General features: G+C 40.9%; 1 protein-coding gene across 1 annotated transcript in view; it reads left to right on the top strand.

Moving 5' to 3' along the window:
- Window positions 1-15,518, top strand: part of drosha (drosha ribonuclease III) — a 111,399-nt gene that overhangs the window by 30,022 nt on the left and 65,859 nt on the right. The window contains exons 16-17 of the mRNA XM_079260056.1: window positions 1,575-1,682; window positions 7,868-7,975. Of these exons, the coding sequence (XP_079116182.1) occupies window positions 1,575-1,682; window positions 7,868-7,975 (216 nt within the window). The remainder of the gene's footprint in view (window positions 1-1,574; window positions 1,683-7,867; window positions 7,976-15,518) is intronic.

A 15,518-nucleotide genomic window follows, 5' to 3' on the forward strand; every position in this document is an offset into this window, starting at 1 on the left:
GCATGGCATAATATGTTAAAATTCAGTAATAAATACTTAACATCAAGCTGAGCTTACACAACATTTAGTGCTTTTATTATTAATTTATTTATGTTTACTTGTTCAGACTTTTACAAGCAATTCCAAATTATTTTCTGTTGATCTAACAAGGCTGCCTAAAGGAACGTTTACTTATTCATAGCAAAGATACACCGACAGAGATGAAGAAGATTCCATAAAGTTGAGAAAGAAAAATTATGTTCCTGGAAAGAAAGTGTGGGGGGGGGAGTGAATTCTCCTTATAATGAACTTTGTCAAATTAAAAATACATAGTGAAAAATTCAATTTTTTCCCATTTAAACTTAATTATGTACAGAAATTTGATGGACATGTGATCATATGGACCCACAGCTGCAGTGGCTTTTATTTGTGGCATTTAATTTTTTCACGGTTTGTGAGTGACGCATTGAGAAAAGGCTAAAGTTTAGTAAGTGAACCTGCAAGAAACACATGAAAGCCACGTACATGCACTTGGTTTCCGTAGGCATCGATTTTTCTGGCGGTGTCTTTAGTGTTTGACCTCAGCTTGAGCCAAAAACACAAACACTCATCTCTGTTAAAAGACAGGATGATAGAAGTCAGATGTGCGGCGACTCCTTTGTTTGACCAGCAGAAAGTTTGTCTCAGCACCTCCCCGGTTGATTATTTACTTTTCCTCCCATTTCCTGACCCTGTGGTGAGCCCCGCATAATAAACTATTTACATTTCATTCTCACTTGTCTGTGATTGCTGCTTTCCATATACAGTGGCTGGCTGGTTGTCCATGGCAGGATTTATTGTGTGTGGTTGTGCATGCCTGTGCCGCATGTGCGTGGGTGAGCGTGTTCTGTTTGATGCACAGTTCAAAGTGGGATGGCATTATTTATTCATGCCTTTGTTGTTCTTATTTCCTCCGCGAGTCAAAAATTCCTGCCATTCCATTTTAGGCAGATCACGGCTAACTCAGACGGAGTCGATATTGTCTCCGCTGAATGAGACTCATGCGTGAGCACACACATTTAGAAGGTGTTGTCTGTCAATATATCATCCATCTTGGTTGTTATTTGTAGGACCCTCTTATCTGAGAATGAAGCCTTCCCTCTTTCTGTTCAGGCTCCAGTTATTTGCCCAAGGGTTGACATGTGGGAATATGTGTCCTTTGTCTAGCCATCTTTTTTTTTCTTTTCTTTTTTTTTTTCTTTTTTAATGTTTTGCCTTGTCCTGCCTTCAAATCTCAGAGATAAGACTTAGTTAAGTTAAAGATTAAGACCAACTGAGGGGAGGGTATCATACTAAAGAAAAGCATCAAATAATACCTCATTTTTCTAGTTTGGTGGTACTAAAGGGCAGGCTGCAGTTTACCAAATGTTACGGTACCAAATGTGTGCCATGCTGAGGAGGTTGCAGTTTATTGCATGTGCCAGCCTATCTGTAGGGAGAAATGGAGTGAAATAAGGAGGCTGTTGAAGGCAGTGGGGTGGGGTTTTGAGGATGGGAGCCGTCCCCGTAGGCTCTGCTTTGGTGGATCAATAATTGACTGGTTGGTTGTTTGGCAGGAAGCTCTTCAGAAGATCCGACAGAAGAACACGATGCGCCGTGAGGTGACGGTGGAGCTCAGCAGTCAGGGCTTCTGGAAGACTGGCATCCGCTCCGACGTCTGTCAGGTAACACCCGCCAACTGTATGCAAGCACAAACACTGGCTCATACACAGACACTGCAGTAACTACACAGGGATGTAATACTTGGATTCATGCACATGTTCAGATCTCCACAAAATGCACTGACTGTCTGTAATCATGCATGGGCTCCCTGACACGTGGTGGCACCGTTTGGCACAAACACTGCTTTTCTTTTTTTTTTTTTTTTTTTTTTTCCTTCTTTTTTTTTCCTTTTTAAAAAACAACAGGCTAAATTGTTGTATTGATGCCCGGAAATCTGAAAAATCTCAAATTTATCCAAAGAATAAAGGCCTTAGTATTAAACAGCCGTAATCATGCAGGTCCAGTTGTTCAAATCTAATCTGATCAGGTTTTGGTTATTGGATTGGATCAAGTCTTGAAAATGGGTTGTTTAAAAGGGAAAGAAGGATTCTAAGATCGAATTGGATCCAATCCTAGTTTTGATCTGGATGAAGCCTTTAGTTTGTGTTGTTCAAATTCTTTAGTAGGATCTGGATAACTGTGATCCAAGAGAACAGGATTATCCTGATCCCAACAGGGGGTTGGATTTCAGTGTGGATTTGAGGAAAAAAATGTGGTAAAACATTAAATTTGGTCAAATAATAGAAGTTTTTCATAGAGTGCATATGCTTGTATTTACAACCGGATTCCAAAAAAGTTGGGACACTTTAGAAATTGTGAATAAAAACTGAATGCAATGATGTGGAGGTGCCAACTTCTAATATTTTATTCAGAATACAACAGAAATCACAGGTCAATAGTTTAAACTGAGAAATTGTATGATATTAAGGAAAAATATGCTCATTCAAAATTTCATGGTGTCAACAAATCCCAAAAAAGTTGGGAGAAGGCCATTTTCACCACTGTGTGACACCCCCCCCTTCTTCTTACAACACTCAACAGACGTCTGGGCATTGAGGAGACCAGCTTCTCAAGTGTAGACATAGGAATGTTCTCCCATTCTTGTCTAATACAGGCCTCTAAGTGTTCAGTCGTCTTGGGTCTTCTTTGTCTGACCTTCCTGTTAATGATGCGCCAAATGTTTTCTATAGGTGAAAGATCTGGACTGTTGGCTGGCCAGGTCAGTACCCGAATCCTTCTCCCACGCAGCCATGATGTTTTGATTGATGCAGAATGTGGTGTGGCATTATCTTGTTGAAAAATGCAGGGTCTTCCATGAAAGAGATGACGTTTGGATGGGAGCATATGTTGCTCTAGAACCTGAATATATTTTTCTGCATTGATGATGCCTTTCCAGATGTGCAAGCTGCCCATGGCACACGCATTCATGCAACCCTATACCATCAGAGATGCAGGCTTCTGAACAGAGCGTTGATAGCAACTTGGGTTGTCACTGTCCTCTTTGGTCCTGATGACCTGGCGCCCCAGATTTCCAAAAAGAACCTCAAAACGTGATTCGTCTGACCACAGAACAGTCTTCCATTTTGCCACACTCCATTTTAAATGACTCCTGGCCCAGTGTAAACGTCTTCGCTTGTGGATCTTTGTTAGAAATGGCTTCTTCTTTGCAGAATAGAGTTTCAGCTGGCAACGGCGGATGGCACGGTGGATTGTGTTCACTGACAATGGTTTCTGGAAGTACTCCTGAGCCCATGCTGTGATTTCCTTCCCAGTAGCACTCCTGTTTTTGATGCAGTGTCGTTTAAGGGCCCGGAGATCACGGGCATTCAGTATGGTTCTCCGGCCTTGACCTTTACGCACAGAGATTTTTCCAGATTCTCTGAATCTTCTGATGATATTATTCACAGTTGATGATGACAACTGCAAACTCTTTGCAATTTTTCGCTGGGTAACACCTCTCTGATACTGTTCCACTATCTTTTTACGCAACATTGTGGGAGTTGGTGATCCTCTACCCATCTTGGTTTCTGAGGGACACTGCCAATCTGAGAAGCACTTTTTATACCCAATCATATTGACCTGATTAGTGCTGATTGGTCTTCCAGGTGTTTGCTGTATGCTCAAATGACTTTTTCCAGCCTCTAATAGGTTCACCATGAAATTTTGAATGAGTATATTTTTCCTTAATATCATACAATTTCTCAGTTTAAACTATTGACCTGTGATTTCTGTTGTATTCTGAATAAAATATTAGAAGTTGGCACCTCCACATCATTGCATTCAGTTTTTATTCACAATTTCTATAGTGTCCCAACTTTTTTGGAATCCGGTTTGTATATTTTGCCCTTGACTTGTTTAACTGTTACTGTTAAAGTAGATAAAGTAGCATAAGCTTTCTATTAAGCTTTTAAGCATAGAAAAGCAAAGATAAAAGCATATCATGATCTTGTCTCTATGTGCCCATAGTGATTTGCATTTCTGGTGTTATGTAACCTGGATGATGGACTGATGATTACCTCTGCCAAAATGGATGTTAACGTTTTTGGCGAGCTTGGTTTGTCTGTACATAATTCAAAGTAACGGATGGATTTTATTTACATTTTTAGGAAATCAAAATGGTATAAGGAATAAGTGATTGGGTTTTGGGAGTGATCTGGATCACTTGGTGGATTTTATAGAAATCTATACAGGCCCATTACAGGCACAAACATCCAGGAATATCAGTGGTCTTTGTCTCATCTGTGTCTGTGTTAAAACAAAAACTTGCTACACAAAAGTGTAACGTGATTTGATTTTCATCACCAATCCACATTTTTATTTACTTTTCTTTAATTTTTATAGTTTACTTTTAAATATGCTGAAAAAGTTGTGTTGTGGTGGTGGGCTGCCACAAATATAGTTGTAAACAAGAGATGAGAAAAGACAAAAAAAGTGCCCAGAGAGGTTTGATTACTATCTAGCAAAGAGAAAGCATGTTAATCCTGATGAACTTTCCTTCAAAATATTTGACAGTTTGCTGAGAGACTGATTATTTATTATAATTATGACCAATGGAAAAAAGTTAAAACTCCACACTATAACATGGAGGTTTTAAAGCGCTACATGGTCACGTGACCACCTGGTTGTGACCATAGACTATATAAATGTGACGTCACCAATAGGTTTCTGAAGAGCTGAATTGAAGCTCAGTGAGCGGTTCCTCCCATCGCCATCTTGGCAGAGGCATGCACGTCGTCTCGCCCGGAAAATACAAATATGGGCAAAGAGGTGGAGCTGAGAGGGGGGCTGTGAGCATCATGGTGGATGATTGATATCGAGTGAACTCCGAGCTGCCTGTAGCTAAGAGCTAACCGAGCTAACCTGGAGATAACAGGAGCTAACCAGCTAACGGAAGTAAGCGGGCTAAAGCCAAGTTACGTTGGTAACCGGGTAAAAATCGCGGTTGTTCTACGTTCTTCTGACTTGAAGCGGGGGATCGGGTACCTGTCAATCAAAAGGACACGCCTCAAAATATGCCAAATTTTGAGATTAAATCACTTTTAAACAGGCAAGTTAGAAAAAATTCACTCTCCCCACAGTTGTCATGAAGGTAAACCTGACATATTTAACCTAAAATGGATTTTTGAACCAGGCTGTAAACGTGTTTATTTCTGCCGTGAAGTTGGTCTGCTTAACATGAGAGTCTATCGGGATTCGCTCTGTTTTGCAGCCAACCCCTAGCGGATGACGGAGGAACTGCAGTTTTGTGCATTTCCGCATAGGCTTCACTGTTAACCGCCGGAGGCTCCGGCCATCTTTCATAAACGGTCTATGAGTGTAACACAGGTTTGCGCTTGCTCATGAAGAGATCAGGATTTTTTTGGTTTTTAGAGCTTCTAACTTTAAAACTAATCGACACAGTCATGGGAATTTTTCAGGCTTGATGGAGACATAGACTTTATTTTTTACAAATCTTTCTAATCAGCCATAAAGGTTTTGACTTTCTTGGTTTATTCTAATTATTTGGTTTAATTTAGCAATGAAAGTCTTTTGGTTTTGCCCTTATTAAAAAAAAAAAGAAAAAAAAAAATTCTCACTAAATATGGATTGAAATTCTCACTTAAAAGCTGTCTTGATTATAAATGAGGTGATAATAATTGCTGATAGAAGTGATATCCCAAACTGCAACATGAAAAAGTCAGGATATATACTTTTTTTAGCTCTCACACACATCCACATTGCAGCAGCTCCACTAAGACAGACGCTTGACAGAAACTTTGTGTCTGATCTTTTCATTTAGTGCATCACATTTCCATTTAAGTGTCAGGATCCGTATGAGAACGTGGACTCCCACAGAGATCCAGCAGTTACACATTCATCAAGTCACGACTCACACATGGCGGTTTGGTTAAATCCAGCTTCACCGATACTCACAGTTGCATGCATTTTTCACCAGAAAAATGCAAGAAGAAGAAATTGTATTTTAGTTTAATGTTTCTTAATTTCAGGGAAATAAGACGACATGTTGGAGTTATCGTTACATGTATGCGTATAATTTAGCACAGATGACTGTTGAACCGCAAGTGCCACGCTGTGCTCACTGAAACATCCAGAACTACTTGTTTTTGTGGGTTTGTCTGTCGCAAACTAGACTGATACTCAGTTATGACTTTACTACACATTAATTTATTGTCTCTTCTGCTATTTTTGGCATCTTATTCAGATGATAATTGGCATCGAAGCTGGACTTCTCTTTTCCCATCACCGTATGCAGTAAAGATGGCCCCCAGCTCACATTTGGGGAGGAATGACAGAAAGTTCTAGCCTTGCAAGCCAGACCTCTCTTGCAGCAAGGTCTAGTGAAGAAGAATCCGATCTATAATTGCTGTCCAATTATATTTGCTTCAAGCTGTACTGCTACGCCTAATTGCTTTATGAATAATTTCATTTCAAACTACAGCGCTGCGCTCTGCGCATTGTGTGACAGAGACAAGAGATGGCCAGGAAACTAAACTGGAGTTTCTCTGTTCTGAAAGCAGGTGGTGTGTTTTTATTTTTTATTTATTTTTATTGATCTGTTTATTTTTTTTAAAGCAACTCTCTTGTTACCATGGCTCAGCCAGGCCAAGGTTGTTTCTCTTGAAACAATCTGTCCAGGACTAAGCTACATTATCCCTAAAACAAAAGATCAATTCAAATTAGTCTCTCTTCCTTAAATACTAATAACCATAAAATAATTTGCTTAAATCTGTAAAAGTTTTCAGGAAGAAACGGGGGAAGAAAAACAAAAATCCAGGCTGCCGGTCTGGTTGGATGTTGTCCAAACACCCGAACATCAGCCGTGATGGGGAAATTAGAACTCTCCCACCCTTTTAATTACTGTAGTATCAACTCTAACACACCCCCACCCCGCCTCTGCGCACACGCACACATTTACTCAGTCGCTCAAGCAGTCATCAGAACAGGTCAGGAGCTGCCGACACGACCAGGGCCCGGCTTTGTTTAATTGGCTGCTTAACAAGGCCTTGGGACTGTGTCACCGCGGCCCCTGTGATGGCCCCGGGGCTTCGTGGCAGCACTGCTTGTAGCCGCTGGGCTTCGGGCTCACCCTCCCCAGCAGCACTAATTAAAACATGCATGGCTCCCTCCTCTCTCATCTGGTGGCACGGGGTTAATGTGTGCACGCCAGCCTGTGCTACACTTCTTCAGCCATTCGGAAGGGGGCCGACTTGATAAGCCTCCACTAATGATTCCGTAGATTGGCTCTCTAGCCTTTTGAACTCATTTGCTGACCACTGGCTGTTTTTCTCATTTCCTTTCATTTTCACTTTGCGCGTCACACTCTCCTCACTCACAACTCATCCCACTTTTCTTTCACTTTGCCGCACTCAAACTTTTTCCCTTTCACACATGCGGGTCAGAAGGGCTGTCAGTGTTTGCTCAAATGTAAGTGTGTCGGCGTGTCAGAATGGGCTTCGATTTGACCGTCTGTCCAAATGTGAATCTCCCCCTTCTCTCCCTCTCTCTGTCATTCCCTTTCGCACCGCAGCAATCGGGTTTTTGATTATTTCATCTATCTGTAGCAGAGCCTCACTTAATAAATAATGACTGGCTGATTGATTTCTCCCTCCCTGTCCCCTCCAACCAACCCTCTCCCATTCTTTACTGCAACCTCTTCCTCACAATTTCTCTCAAAACACGTTCCCTTCACTGTTCTTTCATACAAGACATGAATTCCTTCTCTCTGCTGAGTCCTGTTGCTTGAATATTTTTATTTATTTATTTATTTTTTTTATTCCTTCTCGCAAACTCTCTCTGTCATCCACAGCACGCCATGATGCTCCCTGTTCTCACCCATCATATCCGCTACCACCAGTGTCTGATGCACCTGGATAAGCTTATTGGCTATGTCTTCAAGGAGCGCTGCCTCCTTCAGGTAAGGCGCCGTCATGACCGCTTACTTGCACACTGATGCGACTCTGACTGCATACACCAAGTTGCGTTATTTACAAGCTGGCATAGTGGATAACTAACTTGATAAATAACGTTAGGTGGAATCCTCACAGTTCTTTAAGGCAATGTAGAGGTATGAAAAAAAAAGTAAACATTGTTTGCAAGGAGCTTGTTATGTGCAGAAATCCAGAGAGGCAGCGTTTTCCTCATTACTGTGCCAAGTCCACCTCTGCAGGGATTGTTCAGGTGGAAACAGGGGCTCAAGAGTCAGCTGGGGTAACACACAGTGGCCTCAGTCGCATCTCTGCAGCAAGCAGCCCGGCTCTGCTCTGAGCTGCAGTGACAGTAGTCAGGACAACAACAGCCTCCTCTGTTATACCAGCTCTCCCCTGTCAGGTCTGCTGCCTCAAGCTGTGTGCTCTCAGAGTAAGCCCCACGGCTGCCTGCAGCAATATTGAAGAGCTGTCATAAGCTGATACATTAGAAATCAATGCATTGTAGCCCATACATAATTTTCAAAGAAAAAAAAAAAAAAAAGGGGAAGAGATGCTTTAAGATTTGCAGAAGGGTCTGTGAACGTCTGTGCGCTCTCGACTGCTCGGGGCTCCGAGTGAGCTTGCAGACGGGGATTTGCACATATCGATCAATGATTGGCCTTTTTGTCGTTTGCATAATGATGACCTGTCATTATGAATGCTAAAAAGGAGACGCTGACTTGCTGTGAGGCCAGCCGGTGGCTGACAGGCTGAGGCGCTTTCATGGTAGAGATGCCTGAATTCATGGCCTCTCAGGGAGAAGTTAATGGATCGCTCCCCTCCCTCTTTCTCATTCAATTTCCTCATCTTACACAGACGTCAAACAGACTAAAGGAAAACACTCATTTCCACATAGCAGATCACATTCGGGCCACACATGCAGTTTGGGCTGTCTATCTGTATCACACTTCTATCCGCAGTGGGTTTAATGTCATGACACTGTTGTTTGTGTGTTTGTGTGTGTGTTGTCAGCAATTCACTACCAAGAGGGGAACCGTCATTGCTGGGCTTAAAACACCTTCCTCACCTACCTACACCTACACACATATACGCATAATAATGGCTGTTGTCTCACGGCGTACACACTTTTTGCCCAGATAGATTTGGACAGAAAAGCTGCAAGAATGCAATGGCGCCTGCTCAAACAGTCCCGTCCCCCCCCTCCGAGTTGCAACGAATTCCACATCCACCATCACTTCTCATTTGGCTCCTCACTGATGGGCTGATCACATTTAATGAGATGAATGTTTTCCAGTGACAGTCGACTCATTAAACATGAGAGAATATGCTACAACTCTTTGATTGCATTATAAATTAATTGTACTTTGATAGAGGGTTTGTGTGCTTTGAATTACTTTATCTTTAGTTTGATGTAATCTGTGGGTGAAGCACACTCTTAAATAATGGTATAACAGTTCTTTAACTGAATATGCTGCTGAAAATCTGTCCTATGACTCCGTATATCACACTCGTGAGGCTTTACAGAAGGCTTAGATACATATAAATCACTAAATTAGCATCCTTTTGTTGTGATCCACTAAAATGCTGATTATGTGACTCAAAAGTGTTTACTTAGCTAAGAAAAGAAAAAAACAAATTAAAACCAATTTTGATTGCAGGATCTGACATTGCAGGATATAAAAAGGAATGATCTGGTCCAGGTTTGTCTTCATTTTAAATAAATGCAACCTTAAAGGCAGAGTATGTAAGATTTCAAGGCGATTCTTTCCACCACCAGGTGGCAAACACCAGGTCGTGAGCAAAACCACACAGGTTGGCAAAACGACCACAGGATGGCAGTATTAAGCAAAACTCCCCCCTCACCCCTCCTCCTTGCCAGCTCCAATGAGGGCAGGAATCGCTTGTGAGCTGTAGCTCAGAGCCGCTCTGCAATAAATGGGTTTATACTCCCCCTACTGGTGGGAAAAAGGCACTTTTTTTTTTTTTACTGGTCAGAAAACCTTCAAGAAGGGTCTTTGTGATTAATTAAACTTGTAATTTATTAACGCATCAAATATGGACAGACTGGAACCTACATGTTTAAAAAACTATCTAATTATGATTGTAGTTATTTTTTTTTGTAAATTTATTTTGAAAATCTTACATACGCCACCTTTAAATAACATATTGACAGTATTTACCCACAGAAGCTATTAAAGTGAGGTCTGCATGTGAAGGACATGAAGCCTTATCATTTTTAGAAGACCAAAAATGGTAAACTAGATGACTGAAAGGCTGTTTTATTGGTCGGCACGAGCCATTTGATTCTTTTATGGTTAAACATGCGAAAGATGTGAGGTTGATTAAAAGTGTGATCTCCATTTGCATTTGGAGGCTGTTGCTGTGAACCCGCAACCTGCGGTCACAGCTGCTTTTTAGTATGACCGAAGCGAGCGTTAAATGCAAAACAAAGGCATCGTAGAAAGAGAAGGAACGTTAGGAGAGGCCAAATCTACCATTTGGAACATTGTGAGGGGAAGAAAACACAAAAGGCTTGGATGTCCTTGGAAGACAGCTGTGGTTGATGATCACAGCATCCTTTTCATGGTTAGAGAGACTCCTTCACAACAACGGGCCAAGCAAAACACACTTCAGAAGGGAGAATATTATCATCACCATCCAAGTCCTCCCATGAAGACAACACACCATGATGGAAGCTACAGAGACAAACCATTCATAAGCCTTGCGAGCTGAAAGGTCAGATTGGAGTAGCTGTGGAACAGCATTCAGTGAAACTAAGATTAATCTGCTTAGAAAGGATAAGAAGAGGAGAAAAAACCGCAGAGCGAAGCGATGAAACAGCTCAACATATGAAGCAAACACCTGTGTGTCACCAGCGTTTGTCGATGATGTGACATTCTGGATGCAGTGAAATATGTTTGCGTATTAGTGTCGGCACAGATTTAGACAAATGCAGCAAAACCAAGACTCAGTTTGGACATACTGAAGGCATAGCAGGGAATATTCTGCTGTGGCAGGAACTATGTAGCCCGGTTGAGATGCTTGTCTCTTTATAAAGTCAGGTTTGACACCTTTAACACAAATGTGTTTTGTTAAATAACTAAAATAGTTCTGAAATAGTTTTCCTGTATTTAACCTACCAGGTCTGTCCTCTCTCAGGAAGCTGAAATATATTTCCAACAGTCTGGATGTTTCCAGATGTGTTGTGTGACTTTTAACTTCATTTCTTCAACTCTCACCATCCCTGTTGAGTTTAGGTTGAACCATCTGATCAGGTCATCTTCAGAATCTGGGAAATTAATGTGTGTTGTTTTTTTTTTTTTTGTTGTTTTTTTTTCTTGGTGAAAAAAACAAACAAATGAACAAACCCTAATGGAGGCTGGACGTGTCTTTTGGATCGTTACCTTTCCCCAAAACAATTAATACCCCCCCAGTTTGCCTTCTCATCATCACACCTCCTCTATTTTTAACAGTTTCAACCAGATCTCCAAACCAGTAACAACTTTCATTTTACTTTGTCTCTTGAAAACAAAACATTTCATATTTGGTCTCAGCCTGGTGAAAGAAAAGCTTTCCCATGGCCTAACGTCTATTTGTTGTGGATGTCTTCATGTTATTGATCCAGTCCTCTTGTGGTTCTCCTGTAACCATTCCACCGTGAAGGCCTGATTCGTACCACCTCTTCTGAACAGCTAATGTTAAAACGTGTCTGCCTGCTGAACCTTGTGAAGCATTCATGTAGACTAACCTGGGATGCTGCTGATTGGCGATATCTCTGGCTGGTGGTTCTGGTAAACATCTGCAGTTCTGCTTTACTTCGCCGCGTGGCTCTCGATACAATCGGAAGTTCGGCTGTTGTTGAAAAGGCTTGTTTACTCGATCCCAGCACTGCCTCCGCACAGATAATACTTAGAGGTTCAACATACTGATTTGTTGACAATTGAAAAGCATTGCAGGTGATTTTCTCCAGAAGTCGACTGAGAGATCTGAAAAAACAAAATTGGGAATATATGGGAATGCACAAAATAAGATCTATGCACATTTTGCTTGATAAAAGCATAATGAAACATTTCCTTGCCTATAACTTTCTGAATTGCCTTGATGTTGATATCACACAGTCCCACAACCCCTACAAGGGCTGGGTGGATATTTATACTGAGAGGACTTTGATGGCGAGTCCTGGTTTGGGACAGCTGAATCTGGGTTTTAGAGTAGGATTTCTTGCTCCAGCTATGAAGGATAATGAGTCGTTTTCCTATTAAAGGAGTGAGACTTTATTCCCCCTCTTTTTTCATAAGAGATGAAAGCTACAGATCATCTGGGAAAGCAGCGAATTGGGTGGATCGGAACAGAATCAATTCATGTATCCAGCAAGTTTTCTGTAATGTTTAATAAAACCATATCTGTTAATCAAAGCTGCAAGAACATGCTGCATGGATAATCACTGCAGTACATCAGTTGGCAAAGCTATTGAAACGTCATCTGATTCTTTGTGCATCAGCATATCTGCCACCGCAGTACAGAATGACAATGTGATCTTAGTATAAGGGCAATTGACAAAATCCCAGCCTGGGAGCGGGAGGCTTGTGCGCTCGACATTCCCTCCCCCTCCTCCCGCCCGGCTGCAGAGGAGCAACGGCTCTTTGAAGCTCCTCTTCTGAGAGCCTCCCTGTTAAACATTTAAAACTTAGGAGGGGTGGTGGTGAGGGGAGGGTTGGGTTAGAGAGACATGGGTTCCTGGTGGCCACATGCTCCTGCATCCCCACATCCATCAGACCATCATAATCTCATCCAACCCCTGTTGCTTCATCCCTGTTTCTTCACTTTTGACCCACGCTGTCAGAATGAGAGGGATCGTGGAGGCTGTAAATAATTTACCCCTTACAAGTCTTCAGCCCCATCTCTGATATTGCAGGCTTTTGTTTGTGTTCCCGATGACTGTCTGTAGCAGGGTATTTTATTTGTCTCGTTATTCATGGCGATGCGTTCCAGGCCATGGGATTGAATTGTCCATCTGCTCCATGTAAGGCCAACCTGAATCCCATTTCATAGGCTTTGGAAATGGCCTTGTTCTTCTCAATGCTTATCGGGGTGATTCTTTTCACAAAATGAAGCATTTTAATGTTACATATTGTCAATTTTATCTTCATATTTCTACTCTCAGTGAGTCCTATGAAACAACTTGACCCAAATCTCGGTGAGTTCATCGGATGTTATTTATTTATTTATATAATTCAGAATTACTTTATGTCTCTGCAACCACAAGGTCTATTTAAATACTTTTGCAGTTCTAGTAAAGGACTCTGAGATTTGTTAAGATGTGTAAATATCAGTTTATCTGTTACTGGGAAGCAATAAATGAGGAGCACATGTAGCACAAATAAAAATAGTTTCAGGAATGCCTGAAAAATCAAAATGATTCATCTGTAGCTATAATCCTCTTTCAAGTAATAGTAAAATATATGGATATTATCTCTGCAAAGACCAACTCAATTACAGTACAGTTACACTGGTTTGGCAGCGTTTGGCACCATCTGTTCTAAAGTTTCTGTAAGTTGGAGGACTTCATGTTTCAGGATGTTAAAGTGAGGGTTCCTCTTAAAAAACAAACAAACAAACAAAAAAAATAATATTTTTCAAACCTCTTAACCAGAAATAAACATGCAATAAAAGCATCTGACAGCTCAAATGTTTTATATTAGTTTTTTTTTCTTTCTTCATTTTAATCATCACAAAAAGAGTGTTATGACTTCACATAATAAAATGAAATGAAATGAAGCATCTGCTTCTCATGGTTAAAGTCAGTCATAGTAATAGAATAGGGAGTCCACACTTTGACTGAAAGCTGGTAAATGCATACTTAATAAAAGCCTCAAAATGCAACCAGTGCTTTTAGTTTGTTTAGTCTTTTAGATGATTTGTTGACATCTCTAACATGGACGAGGAAGAGCAGTTTTAACAGAAAAAGAAAACCGACTTTGCTGAAGCTTCTGCCTTTTAAATCGAAATACAAATGGAAAGACTCTGCAGAAGATTTCCCTTTTTGATCCCCAGTAAAGTCCACATCATTTCCATGCAAATGCAGCAGACTGGTTATTAAAAAAAGTGAAGCCAGTGTGTTTCTTTACCTCTGCATACTGATCTGCTTGGGAGCTGTATTAAATAATGCTGTACACGCTAATTACATTATTGAGTTGTGCTTGCCAAGCAGGCGCACTGCCCTTCAGCGTCTCCGCTTGCAGGTGCGAGAGCAATCCTCTCTCCAGTCAAGTTCTGCTGCCGTCCTCTGAGCGATGATGTTTACTTTCTGTTTAGCCAAAGGCAGTTGAGCGGCAGCTGAGCAAGTCATCGCTAAATCCAAATCACCGCGATGCTCTACGCAGTTATGTTGACAGGAACAGTTGCAGACATCAGTCTTTTGCACATATTCAACTCAAAAAGCCAATACTGTTATTGGATCTTGTTCATAACTGTGAGGGACCTGCAGTGTTCACAGAACAATTCCTATTCTGCTTGATACAGGATCTAACTCTGTACTTGAAGCTGTGCAGGAGGCAGTCTCGGGCATGTCTGACTGCACAATGGGAGAGTAAAAATTGGAAAAAATAATGTTTTCTCTTTTTCTTTTCCTATACAATTGTCAACACAGTTAAAATTGCTCGATTTCTCTTGGTGTCATGCGAGATAATTAGCTTTTTTCTTTTCTTCAATCTCCGTTCCTCTTAGCTTTAGGGGAAAAAAAAAAAGTACAATCTCTCTTGAATTTCCCATTTTGTGTTAAAGACTACAAAGCTGAAGGCCTCTTGAGCAACTATAAATATTGAAACCTTTCTGTTAACGCTTTACATATATATCTCATTGGAGCTTGAAATTGATTTGAAGTTGGCTGAAAGGAGACAAGCATTTTGAAAAGCAAGCCCAAAGGAGGGAGTCGTTGGACTTTTTTTTCTCTCCCTTTTTCTTTTTTTTTTTTTTTGGCTGATATTAACATTCTCCTGATGTAAGATTGATAAAGCTTGACATATCCTACTGAGCCCCATCTTTTTCCCTTTTCCTCCCTCAGCACATTTGAGACATTCGGCTGCAGCAGTCTTTCTAGGCACAGCACTTTTTGTCCCCCCCCCCCACCAAAGCTGAATTTCGATTAATATGTTTCCCTCAGGGTTTTTTTTTGTTTTTTTTTTTAACCTAACAAAGACTTTTTTTTTTTTTTTTGCTTTCTTACCAGTTTGAAAGTTTGTAAGTATTCAGACCAGGAGCTATTTCTATTCTTTCTGGATTTCTGATTTTAATCTTTGAAACGTTTAATGATCCTGCATTGTTCTGCTGATATCCAGTTTTACTGTGGCTTGGGTCAGTCTGAAAAGAGTAACAGACTTGGCCTTTGTAGAGTTCTTCTTGTACTTACGAACGTACCAGCATCTATACACCACCATAGTTCCTATGCTGTTTACAATTTCCTATAAAGACATAAACAATCCCAAATATGATAAGTGTTAACTAATAATTCAGAACTCTATTGGAACCATG

This window comes from Telmatherina bonti (assembly GCF_933228915.1).
Source record: "Telmatherina bonti genome assembly, chromosome: 20".
NCBI lineage: Eukaryota > Metazoa > Chordata > Actinopteri > Atheriniformes > Telmatherinidae > Telmatherina > Telmatherina bonti.